The sequence below is a fragment of the Podarcis pityusensis genome, assembly GCF_964106645.2.
Source record: "Podarcis pityusensis genome assembly, chromosome: 15".
In the NCBI taxonomy this organism is placed as follows: domain Eukaryota; kingdom Metazoa; phylum Chordata; class Lepidosauria; order Squamata; family Lacertidae; genus Podarcis; species Podarcis pityusensis.
This window is the reverse complement of record NC_138040.1, coordinates 980,084-1,007,825: the sequence shown is the minus strand read 5'-3', so window position 1 is coordinate 1,007,825 and position 27,742 is coordinate 980,084. Positions and strand designations below refer to the sequence as shown.

General features: G+C 57.0%; 1 protein-coding gene and 1 long non-coding RNA gene across 3 annotated transcripts; one reads left to right on the top strand and one right to left on the bottom strand.

The window, feature by feature from the left end:
• Positions 1–1,134: 1,134 nt before the first annotated feature.
• SLC43A2 (solute carrier family 43 member 2) lies at positions 1,135–27,577 on the bottom strand. Of its 2 annotated transcripts, none has more exons than XM_080984150.1 (14): positions 27,479–27,577; positions 23,859–24,091; positions 18,935–19,184; positions 17,537–17,592; positions 16,491–16,567; positions 13,428–13,520; positions 12,207–12,340; positions 11,453–11,655; positions 10,491–10,637; positions 8,477–8,621; positions 7,269–7,398; positions 6,847–6,920; positions 4,767–4,890; positions 1,135–2,422 (listed from the first exon to the last, which is right to left on the bottom strand). In XM_080984150.1, the coding sequence occupies exons 2-14, from the start codon at positions 24,016–24,018 to the stop codon at positions 2,261–2,263; spliced, it is 1,755 nt and encodes a 584-aa protein (XP_080840276.1). In that variant the 5' UTR covers positions 24,019–24,091; positions 27,479–27,577; the 3' UTR covers positions 1,135–2,260. The 2 variants fall into 2 exon arrangements, with proteins under 2 accessions (XP_080840276.1, XP_080840277.1); XM_080984151.1 differs by lacking the exon at positions 27,479–27,577 and adding an exon at positions 26,982–27,004.
• On the top strand, positions 24,099–26,677 carry LOC308464675. Its single transcript, XR_013980124.1, has 2 exons — positions 24,099–24,572; positions 24,666–26,677. It is a non-coding gene; the product is annotated as an uncharacterized lncRNA (long non-coding RNA).
• Positions 27,578–27,742: the final 165 nt, after the last annotated feature.

Genomic DNA, 27,742 nt, shown 5'->3' with positions numbered 1-27,742 from the left:
AAATGGGGTGGAGGAGCATCTCTCATCCCTTGACAGCTCTTTTAGCACAGCCCAGGGGATGGAAGGCCCACCAGAGCTTCCCAGTGTTATGCCCAAGGACAGATGCAATGCTGTGGCTATTGAGCATGCTCAGCCTTCACTGGGCTGAGCTTTCCTGGCACAGGTGACACACTTTTTTCTTGTCCTGCAAATGTCAGGGTGCCTGCTGGCACCTCGTGTGTTCAAAGGGGCTCTCTTCCAATCAGCCCTTACCTCTCTCTCTCCCCCTCCCCAAAGCTCACTGCTGGCAGAGGTGGGCTCTGTCTCTGCAGCTGGGCAGGCCTAGCAGAGGGTGCCAGCCTTTGCTTGCCAGGACAAGAGAGCGGGGAGGAGCTGGCAGGTGGCAGCCCTGAGGGTGATGGGGCAGGGAGAAGTGTGGGGGGGGGGGCGTGTGAGGCTCGGGGCATCAGAGCTGGAGGAAGAGGCCAGTTCTGCAGCTGACACCACTTCTGGAAGGCGCCAGGGGGCGGGGGGGGGGAGGCTCCTGCAAGAGGGACTTCTCCCCCTGCCTCAGCATCCTGGCCTGGGAGGTTAAGCTTCCTGCCCATTTCCTTCCCCCCTCCCCAGATGGGGAGAGAAGAGCCCCTGGAGTGACCTGGAAGGTTTCTGCAAGAAGAGGTTGGGGCAGAAGCAGCCTAAGAGAAAACTGCAGCCACTGCTTTTAAAATAATATAATCTCTCACCGCATGTTTGTGCTTGTGCGCTTACACTGGTGGTAGCCCCTTGCTCTTCAGGTTCCGAATCTCCCCTCGGTTAGCTCCAGTTTAACTCCCCCCACACCCCAGTGATGAGCCCCACTCCCCACCTCAATAATGGATCCTCTTGGTTAAAGGTTTGCCTCTTCTCCTCCCCTTCCCTGTCTGCATTTCAGAAACAAAGAGGGAGGGAGGGAGGGAGCAGGGTATCACCCCCACCCATCCTTCTAATAAAGGGGAGTGGGGGAGTTTCAATCCCAGGGAGCGCAAGATGTGGAAGACCCACATCCCTGTCCTGCCCCACCGGAGCAGCTGCTAGTCAGAGCAGCCAACCCTTCCCTGCCCTAGGAGGAAGGCTCTTTTGATGAGAGATTTGTGAAATCAGCGCTCAAACCATGTCTGGGTTTTCCTTTCTTTTTTTAAGAGACAAGACAGCAGGGGAGGAGGTTGTTCAGAACACACAAAACAGGCTGTGTCATCCTTGCCATTGTCACTACGTGTGAGTAAATGGCCCTCCCTGTGGAGTGATTGTCAGCCACCAGGGGGCGCAGAGGCTCCACCAGGCTGCCAGTAGAAGAGGATCAGGGTGAGCCCAAGTACCTTCGGGGCAAAGACATCCGCCACCCTGACCCCCCTTGGCCTGAGAGATCCCCAAATAGTTACGGATGGAGAGGGGTGGGCAAGCTTGTGGCATCCCTTTCAAGAAAGGGATAGGGGAACATTCATCAAGCTTGCCTCCCTGGAGCTCAGTCTAGGCCCCCCCGCCAGCCTATTTATTGCTTTGCAAAGCAGGAGCTGCTCCCTCCCCAGGCAGAGAGGAGAGCAAGCTCCACACACACGCACCCTGCAAAATTCAGTGCCAGCTTCACATCAGACCAGCCCTTCAGTGGGCAGCAAGGGGGAGGGCCCCAGCTCCTCCACCACTAGGATCCAGGCCAGCTGGATGTGCCTCCCAATCTTCCTTGCTCCTTCAGTGGCCCAGGGGCAGCCCCTTGCCCTGCAGCAAGTAGCCATGAGGCCTGTCCGGACCAGAACGAAGAGGTCCGTGGCTGTTGCCCAGGTCAGTCTGCAGAGTCCCATTGGGCTCCCCTCCTCTCCCCGCCCCGTCAGGCTGGAGGACGGACTGGCGTCTGGAGGCAGGGGGAAGAGGCTTGATTCTGGGCTCCAGGAATGGCAGAGGGCAGAGGAGGGCGGCAGGAGAGCACCTGTGTCCTGCACTGGCGCAAGCTGCAGTTGGGGGCAGTGAAGGGGCTCTGCTTTTGCAACCAGTCAGCGCCCCTGCGGCACCAGAGTCCCGTGAAGAAGCAGCGAGGGAGCGGAAGAGGCGTGACGCTGTGTGTGGCCGTAGAGGACTCAGGTGAGGCCCATGCTGGCCCAGCCACTGCCTGTCTCTGGAGGCTGGGCAGAGGAGGACAAGGCAGGAGCTGCGAGGGGGGCACAAGCAGCACCACCAGTGAGTGGGAGGAGATGCTGCTGCCTTTGCCCATAGAGGCTCCCAGCCCAGTCCGGCAAAGAGAAGCCACCTCCTAGACGAAGGCCTCCTGGCTGGGTGTGCCATTGATCTTGAGGAAGAGCTTGGCATCTTCGCTCTTCTGCTGCTTCTCGCGCTCCAGCCGCCGGCGGAAGAAGATCAGGTAGAGCGGGAGGCAGAAGCCCAGCATGCTCGCCCCCAGGAGCCCCACGTTGACCTGCAGGAGGACAGAAGAGGCCGGCAGTGTCAGCAGGAGGAGGAGGAGGAGGGCAGAGGAAAGGCTGAAGCTCAGCCCAAGATGAAGAGCCTGGTGGCCAGCAGAGGCCCTGCAGCAGGGGTGAGGGTAGGGGGTTCCAGCTGCCCAGCACCCCCCTTTGCCCCGAGATCCTTGAGGTGCCTTTGTACAGGGAGCAGGAGGAGGGTGTGGCGATGGCAGCAAAGGAGCTGCTCCAGGCCAGCAACAGAGGGTTGGTTCTTGCAGCTCAGCCTGCCTGGAGCCTGATCTGTTTGCACAGGGGCTTTGGAGGGGCTGTGGGAGAGCCCAGGGAGTGCTGGGAACAGGAATGGCCCCAAAGCCCTGCTGCCAGCCAGTGCTGGCAATACTGAGCCAGAGGGCCAGCTTGGTTAGACTCTATAAGGCAGTAGCCCCCATGGTCCGATTCCCCAACACTCAGTGGTGAGGATGATGAGGAATGTCACCTTGAATCACCTGCCTCCCCCAGCTTGAACTGGAGGGGAGAGCCTTCTGCAAGCAAAGCATACTCTCCCTGCCCCCAGGATGGGGGGAAGCAGCTGAGGGATGTGAGGCCTCCTCCCTGGGTGTTAATAAAATAAATTATTATTATTATTATTATTTCTAATTTATACCTCACCCATCTGGCTGGGTTTCCCCAGCCACTCTGGGCAGCTTCCAACAGAACACTAAAATACAACAACCTATTAGACATTAAAAGCTTCCCTAAACAGGGCTGCCTTCAGATGTCTTCTAAAAGTTTGGTAGTTATTTTTCTCTTTGACATCTGGTGGGAGGGCGTTCCACAGGGCGGGTGCCACCACCAAGAAGACCCACTGCCTGGTTCCCTGTAACTTGGCTTCTCATAGCGAGGGAACCGCCAGAAGGCCCTCGGTGCTGGACCTCAGTGTCCAGGCTGAACAATGGGGGTGGAGACGCTCCTTCAGGTATACTGGACTGAGGCCGTTTACCTGTGCAACCTGGGTATGTTTACACAACAAGGTCAGTTGTTGGTTGGAGGGCAGGATCTGACCTCCTGCTCAGATCTGGGCTGGGGGGAAAAGAGCTGGAGGAGATCCCATGTGGCCAGGATTTTGCCCCCACCCCGCTTGGGATTATCTGCTTGGGTATCATTCGCTGGCCAACAAGCCAAGATCTTCTTGGGGGCAGAGCACTGCTCCTCCAGCAGCCTAGGAGCGTGGGGGCTCTGCTCCCTTGAAAACCCTTTTTTGGGGGGGGATGGATTTTTTTAAGGCATTGTGTGGAAGTGGCTCCTTCCCAGACTGGCTGGTTGCCACAAGAGCTCTGCAAACTCCTGCTGCAGGCCAGCAGCACCCACTGGGGTCTCCCCACAGTAGCTCCAGTTGTAAGGGAAGGAGGGAAGGGGTCTCTGCTAGCCCCAAACCCAGGAAGAAACAGAAGCTGGAAATGCCAAGCAGTTACTGAAGTGTTTCTTCCCTCGGGAAGACACAGCGCCCACAGGAAGGAGTCCTCTGCTCCTGCCAGCCTCCCTCCGGCAGCACTGCTCTGCTGTGCTCCGCAACCCATGTGCCCCCGTCATGATTTGGAAACAGACCAGCGGCTGCCAGCCAGCCCTCAGCTGCTCCCAGGCAGGTGTCAGGTGCTCTGCTGTCTAAACAGAAAACAACGTGGCCTCTGGGAGCCCAGCCAGAGGATCCAAGCAGCCTCCTCCACTTCCCAAACAGGCCCTGGAACACCTTTCAGAGCAGGAGCTGCAGCAAAGAGCCCAGGGTGCCATGGGGGAGCCTGTGTGGCAGAAGCGGCAGACTGGGTCCCAGAACCTTCTGCCCCAGAGGAGGAGGAGGCAGCAGCCCCTCTCAAAGGCTCTGTCGTTCCTGCACTGCCAGAGGCAGTAAATGCTGGGTGCCGGCTGGGGTGAACCCCAAGAGGGGAGAGTTGCTGCTGCCCTCCGAACCCTGCCTTTGCCAAAGGTCTCCTTTGCCTCCCCTCCAACTGCTTGTGCCCACTTAAAGATCAGCCCCACCAGCCCTGGCGTGTTTTCCCCACAGGAGAGGGTGAGGAGTGCCTGTGGCTGAGAAAAGCACCTGGGTGGGGGGAGAGCTATCCCAGCCCTTTGCCTGCTCAGGAACGCCCCCCAAGGCTGCTTTTGGAATTAAAGGCTTGTCTCCAACTCAGCTCTACTCCGACTAACCTCATCAAAATGGATAGTGCTACAGAGGCCAGGTCTATTGATTTAAATGGGTCTCCTGAGTAAGATGCAGCCGACTAATTGTCCCTTGCCGTTTCCTCTGCACAAAAGCCAAGCGCTGGGAGCTCCACTGCGCCAGCCGCCCAACCACTTACTTACCCAGAGAGGGTCTCCTTCCAAGGGCCCCATCATGGCCAGGAAGAGGGGCTGCTGCAGGAGGGCAAAGAGGGCGCTGACCAGAGACTGCAGCCCTGTCAAGCTGCCAAATTGTGTGGAGGGGTACCTGCAGGAGAGGGGGGAGAAAGGGGGCAGTCATGTTTCTGCACTCACGTGGGGCTCCTCCCTGAGCCCAGCCCCACAGCCCATTACTCTCTGGAAGCAAAGGCCCTTGGAGACTTTTCTAACGGCCCATCAGAATCTGAGCAGGAGGCCTCGTCCATATCTGCATTCCAGTCCAGCGGCCAGCCAGGTGCTTCCAGCAAGCCCTGAAAGCAGGGTGTGAAGGCAGAAGCCCCCTTCCTGCCTTACCTTCCTCCTCTGCTGGAGGCAGTAAACGCCCCTGCGTGCCAGTCACCAGGAGTCACATGTGGGGAGGGGGCTGCTGCCCTCTGGACCTGCCCGTGTGACCTTCCCTTTCTAGCCACAAAACAGGGTGCTGGACTGGATGAGCCCCTGTGGCCAGATTCAGCGCCGGGGCTCTGCTTATGTTCTTCACCGCTGGCATTCAGGGGCACGGAGGCTCCGAGCAGAAAGGCCCCACGTGGCAGACACAGCAAGCAGCCATAAAGCAAGATCTCCCCAAAGCCCTGCCGCTCCCTGGCAATTCACGCTCCTGGCGTTCTTCATTCCAGCCTCTCCAGCAGCAGCCTGGGCAATTCTGCCCCACGCAGAGCACAGCTGGAGCAGCCACAGGGCAGGATGCAGGAGGGGAGCTCTGCAGTTTCCCTCCTCTACCTTCAAAGCAGAACATGGGCAGAGATTATTTTCCCCCTTGCCCAAGCAAAAATGAGGACTAGATGTTTGTGTTTGGAAGCAGGGAAAGCCTACAATCCTCAGGAGTCTGGTTTCCACATCATCAAATCCCACAAAAGGCTAAATGCACAAGCTTAACTGATCAAATTTAGCTGTCCCGAAGGGATGCTTCTGGGTAACGTGTTCCAGCTTCCCTAAAGCGGGTGGGAGAGGAAGCTAAAATATTTATGGCATTTGTGCCCTGAGTCCAGACCTTGGGCCAGATCACTTGCACCCCAGACTAGAGGGCCCTTGGCCAGAAACGACTGCTTTGGACCACAGGCCCCTGGATTTCAACTCTCCACACACCCTGAGCTGGAATGTGGGGCACCTCTGAGCAAACAAGAGTCCAGGTTGGGCTACAAGCCTTGGCTCCCTTCCCACCGCCTGCCTGGGCACGAAGGAGCCCTAGAGGAGTGGCCCAGCCAAGCCAGGCAGATCAGCATCATTGATTGGAAAGTGTTGAAGGCTGGAGGTTGCCAGGAGAAAACAGGAGCCTGGGAAAGCGGGCCAGAGGGCTTCTCTTCCTCCTCCTCCTCCTCCAGTTGAGCAATGTTGAAAAGCCAAGAACTGGAGCTGGACCAACAACTCCCGCATTGATCATCACGTTCATATACTTCGTTGATTAAAAAACAAACCCAAGGACAAAAACACCCAAGTCAGGTCAAGCTGAGCTGCAGCAGCTGAAACCGGATCTGGTTATGGGTTGAGCGTTGCATGCCTGATAGAATCAGAGGAGAGGACAGCATCCTTGGGCTCCCCCAGAGACTCTGGCCTAGATGGGGCTCACCAAAGGAAGGGGGTGTTGTGGTGGAGAGAAGCGTCTGGGTAGCCTAAGCAGAGGGCGGGAACCCTGGGCTGGGCCTGCGATTAGGAAACTGTTTTGCTCCCACCAGGAATGCTGCAACCAGAGCAGAGGGTGACATCAAATGGGTATCAGGTGCAGAGGAGAGGATGAAAGCATGTGGGTCATGTTCAGCACCCTCCCCTTGAGCAACACCCAGAGAAGCAGGCCCACAGCCAGCAGCCACAGCTGCTCATAAGCTAATCCAAGAAGGAGGAAAAACATGACCCAGAAACGGGCTGGAAGGTAGGGCAAGGTGGCCAGGGAAAAGGAGCATCCCCAGCCGGGAACTGGGTGCCTGTAAACAAAGTGGGCGGCAGCAAAGCCCAGGCGGGCGATTGGGCAAACATACATGGCCAGAGGCCGGCTGAGGACTAGACTTACACGGCTGCGTAGAGGCCGCCCACGGCAGAATGGATGAACCCTCTCACGATGGTGTGCAAGATGAAGGAAAGGATCTGGAAAAGGGGGAAAGACACGCAACCCTGAATTCTCACCCCAAGTCACCTTCTGAATGCCCAGCACAAGTGCCAACTACTTGCCCATCCCTCTTCCCTCTGGGGAGCTTGCAGGGCTGCCCTCCTCCCCTCCACGGGGTTGTCACATGTTGTCTACATGCAAATGGGGTTGGAGGGGCACCTTGTTCAAACAGGCTGGGAAGTGGGGATCCTGCTCACAGGAGACGCAAGGTCCGCTAAGCCAGCAAACAGGTGAGGCCTGGAGTGGCCCCCACAGCACCTCCCGGCTCAGTTCTTGCCTCTCCTGTGCTGAGCCTTTGACAACTGCTCTCCCTGCCAGCTACTCACTTGTAAAGGCAGGTTGGGAATGAGGCAGGTGATCCCAAAGCCCACCAGCAGCAGATTGGTAAAAGCAAAAGCACGGGTGGCGTTCTCCACCTTCTGGATCTGCCTGTCTCGGCGCTTCTTCTTGCTGCCCCTGCAGGGAGAAGGAGAGAGGAACGGAGGGGGTCAGAGGGGCTTGCAGGGGCCAGTGGGAGATCCGCAAGGGAGGAGGGAGGCCCAGGTCTCCAGCCTTCACTGCACAACAAAAGATGGTGTGAGATTCCCAACACCTTGGGAGAGAAGGTGGTACAAAAAAAGGATCGAATAGATCAGCAAATTAGAGGAAGAGCAGCTGCTTTGCATGCAGAAGGTCCCAGGCATCTGCAAGGAGGGGAATCCCTGGAGAGCCACTGCTGCCAGTTAGTGTAGGCAGTACTGGGGTAAATGGACTGGGGGTCTGGCTGAGTCCAAGGCAGTTTCCTGTGCTCCTAAGTCACAGCAGTCGGGGTCTGGGTAATGCCCCTCAATCCTGCTGCCTGGTGGGGGTCCCTGCTGTGGAGTCTCAATTGCTTGGCAAAGAAAGAGGGGTCACAGGAGTATGCCCCTCTTTTCACCCACCATGCCCCAAGTCCTCAGCCTTTTCAGGCCTGTGACCCACCTCTTACCCACATGAGTGTTTGGGGCAGTCACATCTAAGTTGTTTTACCAGATACTTGCAGGGTGTTTTGTGCTGCTGCAGACCCACCTCAGACCCTCTGGAGGGGCCCAAAGGCCAATGTTCCACACACACACACACACACACACACACACACACACACAAGCCCTGGGGTCATGCCAGCAGTGGGCAGCAGCTGAGCCCCTCCTCCCGGACTGCTGGGAGCCCAGTATCTGCTGGAGGAGCTCAGACGCTCCCCACTCCTGGGATGCCCTTTTGCCCAGGAGGGCAGCTGGTTGGGTGGCAAGCTGGCCGGGGAAGTCTAGCCACAAGACAACCGCTGGCTCCTGGCAAAAACAAAGGCGGAGGCATCTCTCCACATCGGCCTCCAGGCTCTCGGTCTTTCTAGGTCAGCCGAGGGCTGGGCAGACTGTGCTTCCAGCCTTGGCCTAGTGACCTCAGACTCCTCCCGTCTGGTTAGACTCCCCTGGGGAGGAAGGAGCTGGGGGTCCCCCTCCCCAGACGGAGGATCCACAGGGCAGCAAGTGCCCCCGCAGCCTGCCTTTGCGCTACTCACTGGCCGGGGGTGCTCCCCTCGTCCGCCTCCTCCGCAGCGCCATCGTCACACTCCTTGAGCTTCCAGTCCATGATGTATCCGATGACGGGGGCCGTCATCAGGCAGAGGAGCTGCAGGACTCCGAAGATGGTGGTGTAAAGGTCCACTGGGAGGGAGAGAGGAAGGGCGGCGTCAGGGCAGGGCCAGGCGAAGGCCTGCGGGGTTTGGGTGGCTGGAAAGGGGAGACTGAGAGGGGAGCGCAGCTGGCCAACAAGCAAAGGAGGGGCACTGTGTGTGGTGCCCTTTGGGGCAGGCAAGCAGCTGGGATGTATCCCTTTAAAACGGAGGGGACACCTGTGGCCGTCCAGGTGCTGTGCTCCTCCAGCAGCCAGCATGGACAGGGAGATGATGGGAGTTGGAGCCTCTGCAGGGTCACGGATGGGCCCTTCTGTCCTTTGTGTAACACTCCCAGGTCCAGAGCCCGGGCGCCTCCTCGGTGGAGGGCTGGTAAACAGCAAGACCCAGCCCCCTGAGGAGATGCAGCCACAGCCCCCCAGGCTGGGGGCAAAGGAGTTTGAGGACACCAGAGCAGAGTCAGGAGGGAAGTGGGGGTCTGGAAGTCCAGAGTGAAGGCCGAAAGGCTGGCCCCCCCAGCAGAGCTTGCCAAGCAGCGAAGCCCCAAGGAGAGAGGAGTGGGGGGGGGGGGGTCGGCCTGGCAGCCGCTCAGCTTCAAGGCCCCCCCCCCGCCAGCCGCCCGCCTGGCCACTTGCTCGCTCGGCTGCGCTTCCCTTCCCCTGAGCCTCCCTGTTGTTTTCATGAAAGCGCCTCTTGATTTATCTGCCTCGCAGATTCCAGATTTAACAAGCCCAAACTGGATCTCGGTGCGCAAGACACAAATGGTTTCGTCTTGTTGTGCAAAAGACAAACAACCAGCTCATGGAAATCGCTCCCTTTCCTGGCTGGCTCCCTTCCAGCCGCTATAAATACGGGCCTTGAGTCAGCGGCACTGAAGCTCACAAGCACAACCCCCTCTCCCCCAGTGACACCCTGTCAGCTGCTGGGCTTCTCCCTTCGCTGTGGGGAGGGCGAGGAAGGGAAGTGAGAGCCAGGAAACTCCCCCCCCCCCCAGCCAGCAGCAGCAGCAGCACAAGCCGCAGCTGACCAATTTTTTTCTCCCGCAAACCAGAAAGAGTTGTCAGGGCATTCTGAGGAACTGAACTCAGCTACCCCTGAGCCGCGAGACACCCAAGGGTGTCACGGAAACAGGGCCGAAATTAGCCTGGCATTCAGCCGGTGGCTGCCCTCGTAGAGAGGGGCGTCTGCCAGCCTATGCTTGGAGGCACAACCAGGCCAGCTGGACCCAGCTGGTAGCAGCAGGTGCTGGCAACACCTGAAGACCCAGCACAAAGAGGGGTCTGCAAGGAGCACCGCACAGTGTGGCTTCCTGAGCCTCCCCCCCCCCGCCACAAAACACCCTAATTTCACCCTGTGCAGGAACCACCCAGTGGCAAAGTCATCCTGGGTGGCCAAGATGACAAGCGCATGTGAGCGCCGCACTCCTCAGTGGAATGGGTGCGATTCCCGACACTGAACTGAGAGTGCTGTGCCTTTGAATGATGGGGCAGCCCCCAAAGAACCCTAGGTGGGCAGAGCAAGAATAATAATTATATTATTATTATATAAAATCTGTAGTTTGTTGGCAGTGCTGGGAATCAGTTTTGTGAGTAGCAAACTACAGTTCCCAAGACTCTTTGGGGGAAGCCATGACTGTTAATGTGGCATAAATGTACTTTAAACGTATAGAAGGGAGGTGAAACTAGGAACTGTTGGCTTCCAATGCTTCTAAAGGCCCAAGGACCTCTTGGGAGGCCACCGACGAGTCAGGCGGCTTTTTATTCGAGAAAGGCGCTTAGAGAATATTTCAAGGCACTGTTCCGCTGGCGTGAGGATGCCCGGCGGCTGACTCTGTGCAGGCAGGGCAAGCGCTGCTCTTCCCTTGCAAGCCGCGGGGGGGGGGGGGGGGAGCTGCACCCACCTGTCTGCAGATCCCCGTCCACCAGGAACTCCAGGATGTTGTTCATGGCGCCCATGTAGAAGATGAGCCTCAGCTGCGTGACGCACATGGTGACCAGGCTGAGCAGCAGGATGGGGCTGAAGACGCTGTGCATGAAGGACGGGGAGGCTGCGGGGGGAGGGGGGAAATAAGGAAGGGGGCTGGTGGCTCCTTGGGAGATGCCAGTTGCCCCCTGGGCCACTTGGCCAGCACAGGGTCACCGAGGCAGCTCCTGCTGGCCGGGGCCGCCTGGCCATCCCAAAAAACACTCTGCATTCATCCTGCAAATGCGTAGCCTCAGATCACTCGCTGGGGCTGGGAGGAAACTGCGCAGACATGGCTGGCCAAAGTGTGTGGCCCACACAAGTGGAGGAAGCAATTTCCTCCTGTGCTGTGCGTTTCGTGATACTGCTTTTCATGTTGCTATAAGCTTTAAATTTGGCGCAGTTTTTACTAAGATTGTGCTTGTTTTACTTCTGGACACTCTGCTGGGGACCAAGTGGGGCTTGCTGAATATCAGCACAGACAAAGGAAGTGCTCCAACATCAGTAAAGGGGCAGACAACCCTCTCCGTGTCTTTCATGGTTTGGTCAGCTCCTGCCAAACCTCTGGAAGAGAGAGAGAGGAATGGCCCTGGGGCTGGGCAGGGGGCCATTTGCTCCCTGGGGGAGGAGGAGGAGGAGGAGGAAGAGTAGACCATGGCCCTTCCCAGGACGTCCCCAGTCCTTCCTCCGATGGAGAGCTGAGGGGGCAGCTCACAGTGGACTCTGCATCACCAGAAACACACAGCAATAAGACAAAGTTGCATTTCCACATGGGGGGGGGGGTTTGGCAGCCCTGGCAGCTCTCTCTCTCTCTCTCTCTCTCTCTCTCTCTCTCTCTCTCACACACACATGTGGGTCCAGGAAGAGACAACCATAGGACCATCTTGCTGGTTGCCCCACCTGCGCTGTCCGGCTCGCACTTGACTTCCAAGTCTACGGTGGAGAGGCAGAGGTTCTTGCTCTCCTGCAGGGCGGCCAGCTCCTTTGGGTTCTTCATGGAGCCGCCCACACTCAGGCGTCGGCCCACCGTCGTCACCTGCTTGTAGAACTGCTTCCCAGTGATCTTGTGGTCGAATCCCAGCCAGCTGAACTTGATCTTCACCCTGTCCAGTGGGAAGAAAGAGGGCAGAGGAGAGTTGTGACGTCTGCCTGACCTGCTGCCCTACTTGCAGCATCCGGGCTGGGCTGGGCTGACGGGCACCCGGTTCAAGGGAGCATCTGCCCCGGACTGCCTGCAGGGAGGTGAGGCGTCAGCCACTCCGGGACCACAAACTTCTCATTTGCTGAATCCCACCCCAAAAGAGTGGTGGTTTGGAAATGCCCTGCCCGCGTCCCCAAACACCCACCCACCCCTGGCTGGCATGAAGCTCTGGAGAGGCCTTGCTCATGAGTGCAACACAATACCCTCAGCATATTTTACTTGCCATGTTTTAGGGTTGTCTCATGGAAGTAATGTGGAAATGGCAAGCTCCTGTTTTGCAGGGGGTGAGCTAGATGGGTCCCTTGCAATGCAACAATTCTACAATTCAATGCACTGTGGCGGACGAGGTGAAAAATTCCCAGGAACGGCCACCACCCATCCTAAGGAAAGCCTGGGGGGGGGGTCTCAGAAGGGCAGCCAAGGGTCCCCTCAACACACACCAACAGGACTTACGTGTAGTCCATGTCTTCTGGGCCTGGGAAGGGCTCAAGGGGCCAGTTGAAGAAGCAGTTGAAGAAGACAAGGCCTGCACAACAAGCCCAGACAACCAGGATGAGGATGAAGGAGACGCCAAAGTCATAGATCACCTGGAGGGGCAAAGGGAGGAAAGGCAGCCATCACCAGCCAGGCCCTTGGGGGTCACCAGAGGTAGCGACAGCAGCAGGACCCCCTCCTTCCCCCCGGGCTAGGGGGGCATCTCAGGTCGAAGGCATTTGCCATGGAAGAGTCCGGATGTCAGAGCAGAAGCACAGAAGCACATTTTTCTGTCATGTAACTCTGCATCTTCTTGCAATGAATTCCGTAAGTCGTCACAGTCAACCTCAAAGGGGATGAGACAAATGTATGGGGGGGGGCTATCAAGAGGTGTTTGATGGCGAAACAGAGCAGCCCTACCAGCCGAGGGGCCCTTTCCCCAATGCCAGAGGTCGGGAACGAAAAGGGAGAGTGCTGGGCCTGTTCCCCTGACCTCCTGCTTGGGGGTTCCTGACCCATGTCAGGCCTCAAGGCCAATCGCACAGCTCGTCCAGCCAACAAAAAGCATCTTCCCACAGCTGGCATTGGGGAGTCTGGGGATTTGGAACTGGATTCTGCACCCGCTGCCCCAAATGTCTTATTTCCATCCTGCTTTTTCTGTCCATCAGTTTGCAATAAGAGGCCCCTGGTATAATGCCCTCTTTCCTGCAGATTCCTCCGTGGAAAGACAAGCTGGGCATGGCTGCCTATTCTGTCAGCCACAAGTGGGTTAAAAATATGAATTCTGCTTATTCTCCTCCAGTTTATTTGCGTATTTTAAGCAACCCCTTGGTTAAGGGGACCTTCACATTCTCATCGTGGGGCCAGCAGAATTCTAGGAAAGCTCATCTCACTTCACGGTGGCATTGAGGTTTTGGGGGGTCAGTAGCAGGAAGCTGGCAGAATGACTGAAATGCCAAGGCCAGTTACTGAGAATTCCCCCATTGCTCTCTCAACAGACGGCATCCCTTTTTTTTGGAGTGGGGGGGGGGGCAGACAGTCACTGTAGAGAAGCTGGAGGAGTTTAAATACCTCCCCCAGAGAGCCCATCCCTGCATTTGACAAGGGACCCCCGCTCCCCACAGCGCCACTCGCCTGCATCACTGGAAAAGGACCCCATCCGCCTCCGGCAGCAACAAGCTGGAGCTCCAGCCAACCTACCTTGACTCCTGGGAAGGTCACAGCCGACGAGGCGTAAGAGCCAATCATGAGGGCGATGAAGGTGGAGCGAAGGTCGCCAAACATGTTGGGCAGCTGAGAAGGAAGGAAGGAAGGAAGGCAGGAAGAAGGGGAGGGTTAGGGCAGGTGGGCTGTGTGGGGAGGAAAGGAGCCTGTTTACTCGGGAGCAGAAACCAGGGGGGCAGGAGGGCGAGGCAGCTGCTGCCAGGCTCATCAAGAGGCTTCCTAGGGTAGCTTTGGGAGGGAGGTCTCCATATCTTGTGGTATCCAATGCTGGAGGCAGATTTGCCTTCCCCCTTTTAAAGAGTTAAAAGCCGTCTGAGAGCCCCGTAACCCCCTGGCGTCCCCACACAGTTTGCAGGCTTTCTGGTACCATTTCAAATGCCTGCAAGCCAAGACAGGTGTCCAGCCAGCAAGAGGAAGCCTCTCACAAGCCCTTTACAGCCCCCTCAGAGCTGGAAGAGGTTGCTTGCCAGGGAACAGGAAATTCATTCGTTTATTTAATTTGTACCCTGCATTTCACGTGGAGATCACAGGATGGTTCACAAGGTGAAAATACAAAATGAGAGCACAGTGCCCCCCCAAAGCAGCCAGCCCTGCAGGGTCTGTCAGAAGCCACACCAGTTGTAGCCAGCAAGCCTGACTACCATCTCCCCCAAGTGGGCCAGGAGGTGGCTCAGCCGACAAAGGGACCCTCCCTCTTCCGAGGCAAGGGACAAGGTGGGGCTGGGGCTTTGCAAGGCTTGCTCTCTGCACGCACTCTGCTGCCCTCCACAACCCACCCTGGGGCTTCCTCCGGGGCCAGGGCTGTCCCTTGACACGCAAGCTCAGTATATCCACTCAGCACCCTGGCAACATGTGGGGCAAAGACTCTTCTGCGACATCAGGCTTTCGGTTTCAAAGCCTTTTCCCTCCAGGATCCAAGTGAGAAAATGCCACGGCTTGTTTGCCTGCAGAAGGCTCTGGGTTCAAAAAAGGCAGCTGCCGTCAGTCGGAGGAGAGAGCCCAGAACGAGGGGTGCAAATGCGCTGACTCAGCGCAAGGCAGTTTCCCAAGTGTCAAAACAACTCTTGCCCCGGGCTCACCCTCGTGGGAAGAAGATTGCAAAGGCCGGGGCAAGTCTGTGTGGAGGCAGCCGAGGGCAGTGTTGACGAAGTCACCGTTCCAGGCTGCCTTGCCTGCCAACAAAACAAGACCTGGATGTGCACGTACGTCTCAGGTCTTGTCCTTCCCCAGCTGTGGCTGAATGTGCTCTGCTGGGTTAGGCTGCGTGCAAGAGGCCCAGCAAGAAGCTGGGGGGGGGGGCATTGTCCAGCCAGCTGCCCCCACTAAGCCTCTGAGGAAATGGCTGGCTGGCCTGGCACTTGACCTCTGGAAGCACACACCAGCCTTGACTCAGAAACACGGTCCAGCGGAATATTACGGTAAATGGGACTATTTCCTCTATGAACTCTGGTGCCCATTTTGTGCCTCTCTCAGCCCCACCCTCGGCCACCCTGCAGCTTCTGCACACCAAAGGCACCAGGCACACTCGCTCCCTCCAGCCCTGAGAGGCTGCAGTGGGAGAAGCATCCCTACAAGGGGCCAACAGGAGAAGGAAGCACCACTTTGGAAACAGAAAAACAGCTCCCGCCCTTGCCCTGTCTGGGCAAGCAATGGCCAGGAGAGAAGATATCTTAGCCTTGCATGGAAAAGAGAAACCAAGTTGTGAAAGGAACTGGCCGGGGGGGGGGGGGCGGGAGAGAAGTGGGAGACTCAGATCTTCCCTGCTCAGTCAGCCTTCCCCGGCTTCCAGACGTGTTGCCCCATGGCTGCCACCTGAAGAGACATTTCACTTGCCAACCATCTGAAGGGGACACAGGGAAGTGCCAGGGAAGGGGGCAGAGACTATGATGTTCTCCACCCTCCCCCAGCTCAAGAGGCCCCCCCCCTCAACATGCCCAGAGAGATTTGGCTGCTTTTTCCAAAGGCTGCCCGGGCTCCTGTTGCAGCTGCCTGTTTACAGGGCTGAGGATATTCCTGCTGTGAGGATCTCTCTAGCAGGAAAGGGGGGGTTGGCAGTGATGTGGGGGGGGAGCTTCCACCTGGCTCTGTCCCTCCCCCCCCCCCGCCTCTCTAGCTGCAGCGCTTTGGATGCAATGCAGCAGCCGGGTCCTTAAATAACCCCAGAGCAGAGGAGGCGAGCAGCTTACAGATTTGTTCTGCGTTCAGAGAGGGGAGGGGAAGAGGAAGCCGGCTCCAGCCGCATCCTGGACTGCACTGCAGTGCTGTACGCCACCCGGGGGGGGAGGCTGAGGCCCACCCCTGTAGGAGGAGAGGTGCTGGGGGGCTTAGGGCTGCCTGGAAGGAAAGCACCCCAGGTAAAACCTGTTTGAGCCCCTCCAGCTGCCAGAAGAGGGTCTCTGGGAGGCCATCCTGGGAACCGGAAAGCAGATTGCCTCCTGGGTTTAGGGACCCCCCCAGGTCCCTTCCGCTCAGAGGAAGCCCTGGCTTGGAGGGAGCACACAGCCTGGGTCCAGGCAAAGCCCATTCAGGATTGGAAAAACTGACAACTCCCCCCTCAAAAAATACCCCAATATCTGCTCTCCAGACTGTTTCACAGCCAGAGTCAATGGGTGCTGTGGGGGACCAGGAGATTTGGGAACACAGAACCCCCCCCCCCCCCGACAGCCCGTTCCTGTTCTCAACCCAGTTTGGGGCAGGGGACTGCTTGGGAGTCTGTAACCACATCTTTATTTCCAAGAGACTTTGGTGCAACAAAACCACGGCTGGGAGGGGTGAAGGGAGCCTGAGAATGTGCAAGATTCGGGAGAAGGAAGTGAAGCCTTCAAGACAAGCGGAAAAAACAGCCCTGGGCACCAGACGCCTCCACTTCCTCAATGAGGCTTCAGTCCTGGCAGATTCATTCGCTCTTCCCATTTTGAGGTCCCTGAAAGGGCTGGAGGGGTGAAGGGGAGGCCAGGCAGGGACTCTGGGGTGGGGGGCATCAGCTGCCAGGTACAGGGAGCCCCTCCCGTCCTCCCAGCGCACTCTCTCTGCACTCACCGTGAGCGAAGTAAAGGTCATGCACATCCCCCCAAAGCCGTTCAGTGCCAGGGACATGAAGATCAGCACCGACAGAGCTGAGGAGGGAAGGAGGGAGGGCAGAGGTCGTCAATGGGGCAGCAGGCCCACCAGCAAAACCCCCAATGGCCTTCTAGCTCAGCCCCAGCTTTGCGAAACAGGGAGGGGGCCAGATCTGCCAGCCCCCCCCCCAGCTCCATCCCACACAGAGTGCTGAGATTCCTTTTGCAACGGGACATTCTTCCAGGGACTGAACGTGGGACCTTCTGCCCTGCCACTGAGCTGTGGTCCTTCCCCCAAAGGGAAGATTCTAGTAGTCCTTGTGGTTCTGAATGAGAACATGAGCAGAGCTGCCTTTTACCGCAGGTCCATGTAGATGAGCATCTGCCCAGACCAGCAGCAGTTTCTCTGGGGTCTTCCTGATGCCAGCAGCTGCAGTGACCTGGTCCTCCTGTAACCGCAGAGGTGGCTGCCAGGGCTTGAACCAGGGACATTGTCTGCTGCAAAGCCCCCCACTTTGGGGAGGGCTCTCCCCACGGACCTATAGCTCCCTCCCCACAAAGTAGCTTTCAGGCAGGGGCCTCTCCTGCCCCTTTCACTGGAGATGCCCAGGACTGGACCGGGAAGCGCTGTACCCCTGTGTAGATGTGCCCTTTCTCACATAGCTGGAGAATAAAAACCCCTCAACTCTCAGCTGCTGCCGTGTCTAATCATTTAAGGCCAGGGCAGCGGCGGGGGGGGGGGGAATGACTTTTCACCCTTCAAACGTGGCTGAATTCTGTCCAATCAGACTCACCCAAGATGGCCAATGCCCAGGGAAGATGGGACTGCTCAGCCTTGATTCAGGCAGTGCTTTTAACCAGCTTGGCTTCTCAGGTGCCACCCAAAGACCGCCAAGGCCACAAAAGGTGGAGTCCAGGTTGGAGGCACAAACCTCACCAGACAGCCCCTGGCCCACAGCAACCTCCCCTTCCCCTAGAGACAGGGGTCCCGTCCCCTGTCCCCACCACCACCACTAGGCGACTTACAGTCCGGGTTGCTGGCTCCATAGGCGATCATGACGCAGGAAACAGAAAAACAGGCGCTGCAATGGAGGGAAAGGCAACTGGTCACAGGCTGGCAGAGCTTATGAGAAAGATTGATGGGGTGGGGGGCATGTCTGCCTTGCCATGTCTGTCGTCTGTCTTAGCACAGGGATACCTGAAGCCAGCAGATATGGTTCCTCTGCATTCGTCACTTTTTCTGATTTCCTCCCAATTAATGGAGGCTGAAACAGGAAGACAGACTGATACAGGCTTCCCTCTTTGCCCCTCGTTTCCCCCTCCCCTCTTCCTCTCCGGTCTACTTTCCAAGACATCTGTGCTGGATCAGGGCAAGTGCCAAACTTGCAGAACAGGGGAAGCCCCACAGCCTAAATTCAAGACAAAGGGGGGGGGGAGGGAGTGGTGGTGGTGGTGCCAGCCGAGTCCAGCAACACCTGGAGGACACAAGGTTGGGGGCGGCTGGCCTGTTTGCAGGTTCACCCCCAGGAGAGAAGGACGCTCCCCCTCTTCTGCTGCAGAGAAGGGCCAGCTTTCTACCACTGGTTTGCTCCTGTGCTTTTAAGAGCAGTCTGACCTGCAGGCATCAGCAGGTGGAGCTTCCCAAGCTGCGATGGTGGTTCTCCCCACACCCACCCCAGGCTCTTTGCCTTTAAGCCCAGCCCCCAAAAATCTGGAGTCCCAGGTCCTAGACCAGGCAGTCCTCTTTCCAAATACCAGTTGCTGGAAATCACAGGAGGGGAGAAGACTCTGGTGCACAAACGCTGTTTGTGGGACTCTCGCAGGCAGCTGAGAGAGCAAGATGCTGGGCTGGATGGGCCTTGGGCCTGATCCTGCAGACTGCTCTTTATGTTCTCTTTATGAGTGATCCTTAGGCACTCATAAGAATGTCAGAAGTAGTTGGAACAGGCCAAAGGGGACCCGCCTGGTCACATCCTGTCCTCACAGGAACCATCCAGGCACCCCCAAGGGAAGCCCCATAACAGGGCTTGAGCGCAGCAGAGACTCCTAGCAACTGGTACTCAGAGGCAGACAGCCTCACCCAGCGAAAGGCAGTACACAGCCACAGTGGCCACTGGCTAGCAGACATTCCTGCCCCCATTTCCCTTATCCTCTTCTAAAGCCATCCCAGTTGCTGGCTGTCACTGCCTCCTGCAGTTGGGGGCAAAGCAAAGGCTCAGGCAAGGGAAAACACACACACACAAACAAACAAGCACACAAATCACAAACACACACAAATACCCACAAACACCCAGCATGCGCTAAAGACCAGTTCTGCTTCGATTCAGGAAACCTCCAGCTTGGACCCAGCAGGCCTGGTCTGATGCCTGGGGGGGGGGCCCTCGCAAGACCCCTGCTCAGGAACCCAATAGCCCCCAGCCTCACCTTCCCAGCAGCCGCAGCTTGCGGGGGCCATACTTGTCCATGACGATGCCCAGGGGCAGGGTGATGGCGCTGAGCAGGAAGGAGCCCACGGTGAAGGCGAGGTTCAGCATCTCATCCTGCTCCTTGCAGATCAGCCAGCCGTTCATGCGCACCTCAGGCTCTGGGGCCGCCAAGGCTGCTGCCACCGTCCGGTTGCCCATCGCCAGGGAGGAGTTGGCGGGACTGGTGTGCGCCGAGCTGGTGGAGTTCTCTGGAGGGAGATGAGGGAGATCAGCGCAGGCAGCAGCCGCTGTTGCAAAAGGAAGCTCAGCCTCTCAGGACCCTTTGGGACTAATAGGGTGGCTGGAGCAGAAAACCTCCAGCGGCCATTAGGAGCAGAAAGCCATCCAGCGACCCACCTGGCTCAATATAATCTGCACGGACTGGCAGCAAAGGCTCTCCAGGCATATATAGAGGGGCCACCCTCTATATATCTGTAGCAGAAAACCTCCAGCGGCCAGAACTGGCTCCATTAGGAGCAGAAAGCCATCCAGCGACCCACCTGGCTCAATATAATCTGCGCGGACTGGCAGCAAAGGCTCTCCAGGCATATATAGAGGGGCCAGAGCTCAGTGGTAGAACATCTGCTTGGCACAGGAACACAGGGAGCTAGAGGCCTTATACAAAGTCAGACCCTTGGTCAGTCTAGTTCAGTGCTGCCTACTCTGGCTGCAGCAGCTTTCCAGGGTGTCAGGCAGGGAATCTTCCCCAGCCCTACCTGGGGACTTCAGCGGGGATTGAACCCAGGATTGTCTACTGCCCCTGAGCCACAGCCCTTCCCCAAGCAAGAGACCCTTTGCCTGTAGCTGTGGGGAGCTGCTGCCAGCCAGTGTGGGAAATACTGAGCAATATGGACAGACTCTGTTCAATCACCCAATCTGCTGCTGCAGCTGTGAGCTCAGAGAAGCACAACACACACACACACCCCTTGCTCAGAAGCATTTCAAACCCAACAGCTGGCTAATGCCCACCCACCCCTTTCCCCCACCCCAGCGAGGGAGGCTTCTATTGCCAATGGCTCTGTGCAAATATTAACTAAACTCGCAGACACGCTCCCTCACCTGGGCACCCGCAGAGCAGCTCAAGCACGCAGGGCCTGGGGGGGGTCCTCCTGACCGAGAGGGAGAGGCAGGAAACAGGTGGAGGGGGGAGGACAGACTCTGCCAAAGGGGGGTGGGGTCAGAGAAAACCAGAGCAGCCACTGGCAAGGGAGGGGGGCTGCCAGCTGGAGGCTGCCTGTGACCTGAGCTCCCTCGGCTGCAGTTCAGTCAGGCCAGTTACCAGCTGAGCGCAGGACTGGCTTTGCAGGAACAGCTGCCTCACCACAAACAGGGGACTGTTTGTAGTGGAAACACCGATTCTGGCAGGGGACACTTTGCCATGCCCTTGAGAAGCCCCGGCTCAGGTGACAGGCACTCCTACCTGGCATGAGGGCATCGAGGGCACGGAGGATGATCAGCCCAAGGACCTGCGGGCCAAGCTGGGGTGATGGGACCGCTCTCCGGAGCCAAGGTGGGGGTCTGAACAGGAACACTCCCTACGCAGCAACATTTTGCTGCAGGCCCCACTTGTGCAGGAGCTTGGCTGCCATTCTTAATCCCACCCAATCCAGTCTGGGCCCTTTGGTGGTCTTTCACTGGTGGTGCCACCTCCGTGCTCAGCCCTGGCTTGTTATCCCTCATTCGTTAGCCCCAGGCCCAACCAGGAATCTCCTTGGGGGTGTCTACTCCTCAGTCCTCTTCCCCTGCAACCCACTTATTTCATACTTTCTGCATAGAAGCATTAGGAGAGCCCTGAGCAGCAGCTGGATCAGGCCCCAGGAGGCCCACAGCGCACAGCCAGGTGCCCCAAACAGCCCCACTCATGGTTCCCAGCAACAGGCATTCGTGGGGTGCATTTACTGCTTCCAAGAGGGGAGGGAGTGCACAGCCATTGTGGCTTAACTGGCTCCCTGTCCACCAGAGAGGGGTTCCCTCTGCCCCACGGCTGCCCAAGCTCTCCCGGGAGTCCTGGGTGGGTGTGACTCAGGCTACACGCAAGTACAAACCACCACAGGCTTCTTTTAAATAATGACAACAACAGGTGGAGAAGTTGGAGCCAAGTTCCAGCGGGTGACTTCAATGAAAAATACACTGGTTGGGGGGGAGGACACACCAGAGTGCCCCCCCCCGAACAGCTCCCCACTCTGCATTCTGAAGGCACCAGGATGTTCAGTCTCCATCATCCTGCAGCTAAGAGGATCTCAGGTAGCAGGTGATGCAGAGGGCTTAGCGCTGAGACTCTGGAAGCCGGGGAAGGCAATAAACCTGAGCTGGCTGGATCAACAAACAGCCTGCCGAGAGTTCGGAGGCAGCTTCCTACTTGCAACTCAAGCTTGTGCCGTTTTCCTCCCCACCCCACAAACAGAATGTCCCCCAGCCACAATCCAGGCAGGCCAGGCGGCAGCCTCCAGGCAGCCTCTTTGACATTCATTAACCCAGGAAACTGAAGGAGAACAGGGTGATCTCAGCCGTCTGCCCAGGGAGGGAAGGGCGGAGCGAGAGCAGACACAGGATTTGCACAGAGCAAGACCCTTCTCTCTCCCCCCCCCCCCCCCGCCCAGCCTTCAGCTCCACTCTGGAAGGAAAACGCAGGCAGAAACAGCAGCAGCAGCAGCAGCCCTAGACACCCAGATAAAAGCAGATAAGGGAAGCAGAGTCAGCAGGGAGAAGATGCTGGCTCAACAGGTTACTAGGGCAACAGGTTAGTGGGGCAACCGATTAAGACTGGGGCAGAGTAGAAGGAGCGGGTGAGCCAGGTTGGGGGGTGGAAGGGTCCCTTCTCTCTAGGTAGAAGCTCCCCCCTGGGGGTGAGGGTGAGAAGCCAGCACCCATTCTGGAGGGGCCAGAGTCCCTCCTGCCAGAGAGGAGGCTGAAGATCTCACAAGGAGCCATGTGCCTTGCAGAACAGCCCCACACCAGAGTCCCAGCCGAGGAATGGGGCTCCCTTTGGCTGTGACCCCACACCTTGACCCTTGCCCTCTGGACTCCACCCCTCCTGCCCTGTGCCTTGGCTGCGTTGACTCAGCAATCTCAGTTTCTCTTTTCTGGCAAAGGGAGCCTGTTTCCTGCCTCCGGGAGCCGAAGCAGAAGCAGCCACAGAGGACAGGAAACCAGCCCAGAGCAGAGTCATCCCTTGAGGGACCGCCCTGGGCCTCTTGCTTTCCACCAAACCTCTGCCTGGCCCTGAATGGGGCATCTCTTCAGACCCAGTGAAAGATTGACTTGGCATCCAAAGGGCAGTCCTGACCAAGCCGGACAGAGCAACAAAGAGGACACACACACAAGGCTGGGCACCCGCAAGAGCCCCAGGAAGCTGCCAGCTTCCAACAGACTTCTTTGGATGCTGCCTCCTCTTACAACTGTTGCTCCCAAGGACGGGGACCAAGGACAGCCCTGAGATAGCAAAGGCCAGTCTGTTTGCCTGCCCACCAACTCAACTCCTGGTCCAAAAGGCAGCAGGAATGCCCCACTAGCCCAGGACTGGCCTGCCAGATTCATCCTCAGAGGCCACCTGCAGGAGTCGTGGCACCACCAGGGGCATGCAGGGCTTTGGGGCAGGAGAGAGGCCAGGGCCTGAGCCCAGAAGGGGTGGGGTGGGGAGCAGGCACAGCAAGGTTGTCTTAGGCCTGACGTTCCCTAGACAGGGAGGGGCACAAGACCACTAATTCCGGAGTCCAAAACTACTGAACTCCACCACCCTAAACCGGAAATGTCTCCTCGGTCATTACTGAGCAATAAATGGCAGCACCTTTTTCCAATTGCAACACAAGGCATTTTTTCTGCAGATTAGCAGAAGTCTTCTGATAAGCTTTAAGGCCGTTAGCAAATATGTAAGCAGCCAAGGTGGGGAGGGGGAAGGAGAAGATGCTGTTTTAAATAAATCTCTCCTGGCCAGTAAGGTCTGCTCCAGCCTTAGCAGGAGGGGAGCAGCAACAACAGAGTCCACCTAGTCGCTCCAGTGTTTGCTTCACCCCCCCCCCTCGCAGCTGTTAATCTTTGGCAATCATCTAGATCCATTTACAAGCTAATCATTAGATGTTGCAAGGGAAGCGCCCAGAGCAGAGCCTGGGAAGCTAGGAAAGGCAGTGGAGAGAGAGGAGAGAGATAGGAGATCCTGCTATCAACACTGGGGGCCACTCAGTCCTGGGGGTGGGGGTGTACGGGGAGGGGCAATTTCCTGGCAGTGACTGGCCCAGTGGGCAAGGGGGCATCACAGCCTACGAGAAGCGCAGGCCCACGGCGCCAAATCCCTCAAGGGCTTGGGAGGTGGGCTGTGGGAAACGCTGCCCCTAAAAATGCTGGTGAGTTGCAGCTCTTCTGGCCATTGGCCATGTTTGCTGGGGCTGTTGGGAGTTGTAGTTCAGCAGCCTCTCGAGAGCCACAGGCTTTGCCCACTTCAGGAAGGGGGGAAATATGTGGCATGTGGGGATGCTCAGGGGGCACTCCTACTACTACTCTGAACCACCCACTCCTGCCTACCTGGGATGTAAGGAAATCCTTCCAAACTTAGTTTAGAGAGAGGGTCTTCTTCTCCCACTGGTCAGCCTGTGGCTCATGCTCCACCCCGCCCCCCCTGCCACATCCAGCATAGAGCACGGCACTTGGACACGCACAGACACGCCCCTTTCCCAGGCCAGGCCTGCAAATGCCGTGTCCAGTTGAGCTGGTTGAGAAGCAGCTCAAGCTGGCCAGGAATGGAAGTTTGTTCCCAAGGCCTGCCTGGCAAATGCAGAGGGAGGAAGCAAGGTCAGCTCTGGCCAGAATCCCAACCTGGTGGCATAGGCGCCTCCCCCAGCAGCACATGCGCACTCCCAGGAGAGCTGGGAAGCCATTTCTCCCCTTACCTGGCGGGGGGCACAAGTAGGAGTAGAAGCCCTCGGACTTGAGCATGATGAGGAGGGAGCCCCAGCCCAGGAGGACGGCAGAGAAGAAGAGGTTTTCCACCACAGCCGTGCAAGCCATCCACCAGCGCCGCCGGTGGGCCGTAGCCAGAGTGGGAGCCATGACGACGGTGAAGAGGGTGAAGGCAAGGACGGCGGGAGGCAAGCGGGGCCTTCTTCACGTGGGCTCCTCCAAACTGCAAGAAACAGAAAGCAATAAATGCTTTGGCCCTGGGAGAGCTCCCAAGGGGTCTGGAGTCACAGGAGCAGCCACCTCCTCAAAGAAGGAGGTCCCAATCACACCTCTAAGTGGTGAGAGGAGGAAGACCAAGGAGACACAAGACCCTCAACACACACGCCTGCCCGGCCATCATGAATAGTACTAGTAGCCGCTTACATGGGGGGGGGGGACAGAGGATGAGGGAGAAGCACCACATTACATCACGGGGGGACACAGCGTTAAATTCTAGGTCAGGGAATGCAAAGTTCTGTCAAGTTTTAATTGGGCTTTGAAAATTAAGCAGAATCCAGATTCAGCAGAAGGAAGGAACTTTTTGTGGGGTGCGAAATAAATTGAGTTATCCTCCAGCCCCAGTGGCAGAGAAGGGAAGCAAGACCCTGAAAAGTCCTGATCAACCCCCATTTGACTAAGCCATTTCTATGATGATAACTCCTGGGGTGGGGGAGGACTGACTGGGGAAGTGGATTGGGGTGGGGGGGCTTCCAGGTAACCTTCCCCCCCCCTTCTCATCTCCCAGGCATATCAGACAGGTGGTTTCCTATCCTTTCTTCCACTCTGTCTCTTCTGGTGCCGTTTTCTGCTTCTTTAATATTTGCTTAACTGGATTTATTTTCAATCTGTGTTGTATTGTTGTGAATTCCCCACCCACCCCCTCATAATTTGGAAGCATTTTAAAAGCAGGGTATACATAGCCAAAATAAAGATAATAATAATAATTCATTTTCTTTCTTACTGGACCCACCCCCCTTGTAAAAAAAGCCAGAACTGCTGCAAGAAGCAGCCCCTTGAAACTGCCTGGGGGGCCACTGGGAGAAGCTCCCCAGCTCAATTAAGCTCTCCATCCCCGAAGCCTTTTGGTGGAGAGGAGGGGGAACTTGGTGGCAGACACAGGTGCCCCCCCGCCGCCCAGGACTGAGGACCAAGGATCTCCATGGGGCTCCATGTCAGGCGATCTGTGGGTGGCTCAGTCCAAGGCCATGATCCGTGTAAGTGACTCCTCACCCTGTACCTGTTGCCATTTCCCCTTCTCTTGGCTCAGAGGAAGAGGCAACAGCCAAGGCAAGACAGAGGGGACAGAAAATTCCAGTGGCAAGTTATGAATTAAGAAGCCAGACTGTGGGGTCAAAGGGCGTTCGCCCGGGACGGGTGAACTTTTAGCAAAGATATGCAGCGTATTGGAAAAGTGGAAGGGAGCCAAGGAAACTTTAAAAGAACCAGGAATTGCAGGCCTGGAAAGCATTGCTGAAGCGTAGGTGGAGCAAGCCTCACCTGGCAGCTCCTGCAAAAGAGAGGCCAGGCGCTGGGTGTTCTCAAAGTGTCAACAAGCACATCGATAAGGGTCATCCAGCAAACATGATACCCCTGGACTTCCCAAAACATCTCCACAAAGTAAACTCAGCAGTGATAGGATTAAGAGGAAAGTTCCTCTTCCAGATAAACAACTGGAGGGAATAATAAATGGGTAGTTCTCACAATGGAAGGGGGAAGAAAGCCGGGGAGGGGGGGTCCTCCAAGGATCACTGTTATTTAATTATAATTAAAAAGTCAATTGACTTTTACATGCATTTCAAGACAGTTTACAAACACATCACAGAAACAGGTAAAAATAAGTTTTGAAAGCGGTGCTAAACCAACTTTTGAATACAGGGGTAAAAACAATGGAAAATGAGCCCCTGGAGGCAGGCAGAGATTTTCTTCCACCCAATATGGAGAGTTGTGCTTTTTAACATGCGACCAGGAGTTGGGGTGAACAGGGAGGTGGCCAGGTCTGCTGATGGTACCAAATTATCTAGGGTGGTTAAAAACAAAAGAGGAATTTCCAAGGATTTCCAGAAGGATCTCTCCTAAATGGACTTTCAAAGACAAGTGTGGTTTTCTGTGGTGCACGTTTATTGGGGGTGGGGTGAAATTCTGATGGGACACTATTTGAACAATAATCTTGGTCATTTGAATGCCCTTTTTACCCATTGTTGTCTTTTTAATTGTATATATTGCTTGTTTTATGTTGCTATGGCCGTTGGCTAATGCGAATAAAGTTTATCTATCTATCTTCTGATGGGGTATGAACTGGCTGTGGTCATTTAAGAAATATCCAGAGCACCTCTCCACAGCTAATAGAAGCTTGTGGAGCAAAGGAGGTGGGTGGTTTAAAGTGTGGGAAGAGTTAATCAGTGGGGCACTGGGAACCCAAAGCCCAGTCAGCAGAATAGAGCCCCCATCCTAATTCTGAGGTAAGTGGTGCATGTTGCTTCCTAAATTGTGGGGGGCTCCCATAAGACCATGAAGTTAGGAGTCTAAAATTACCCAATTGCACACACAGCTAGGGGTTAAACCCCCCACCCACACACAGCAAAATGGCCCCAATCCAAACTGCACCCGGAGACAACTATTTAGAAGCAGAGGAAAAGAGCCCTCAGCATGCAGCTGCAGTTAAAATCGGGAAATTATTAGGCAAGGCAGAGAGAACTGCCCTTGACTCATGATGCCTTTGCATAAATCTGTGGTGCAGCCGCACAGATCTGGAAGCTAGAAAAAAAGAAAGAAAGAAAGAAAGAAAGAGAAAGAAAATAAATTGCAGAGTTGGAAAAGGTTCATAAGCGTGCCGCCAAACTGATCCAGGGAATGGACAGACCCCCCTATGAGGCAAGGCTGCTTTTGGGTCTTTTTAGTTTAGAGAAAAGATAAGAAGAGAGATCACAGAGGTGTGCAAGATTATTCCTGGTGTGGAGAGATAAAAGTTTCCCCTCCCTCAGGGGCCACACAATGAAGGTAGAAGAGCAGGAGATTAGGACAATCCAAGAGAAGGGACTTCTTCACACACAGCATACAAAAACTGTGGAACTCACCATCGCAAGATGCGGCAATAGCTGCCAAGATAAGATGAATTCGACAGAAACTAGATGTATCGAGCGTAATCAGCCAGGATAACGAAGTAAAGCCTCCATGTGCTAAGGCAGCGTACCTCTGAAGATCAGGGGAAGGCTGCTGCCTTCGCGTCCTGCTTGGGGGGCGCCCGGAAAGGACCTCGATGCCCCCCCCCGCCCAAAGAGATGCTCGCTCGGCAAGGCTCCTCTCTCCTCCCCATTAGCAAACAAGGGGGACCCCCTTTCCACAGGACACCCCCCAAGAGACGCTGCTTAGGGCAGGGCCACCCCCCGGCGCCCCCCCGGGTCCCCAGCCTGGAAGTCGAGTCCGGGACGGGGGTCCCTCCTCATCCCTAAGCGAGATGGGGAGAGCGCGGCGAGGGGGCTCCGGGGTCCCGAGGAGGACGGACTCGGAGCCAGCCGGGCAGCGCCCCTCCGCGTCCCCGGGCGCCGCAGCCGGCCTCCCGCGGCTCGCTCACCTGCCGGTCGCGGCTCCTGCTGCTCCGCCGCTGCTTTCCTGGGCCGGGCCGGCAGCGGCTCCGCGCCTTTTATGCGGCCGGAGGAGCAAAACAAGGCGGGGCGCTGATTGGCGGCGGCGCAGCTAGAAACAGGCCGGGGACCAATCAGGCCGCGCCCGCCCGCCCGCCCGGCGATGGGGAGCTCGCTCCGTTACTCGCCGCGGGCAGCCCCGCGGGACAAGGGTGCCTCTGGCCATGCGCAGAGTGGCTCTCCCGGCGCGCCGC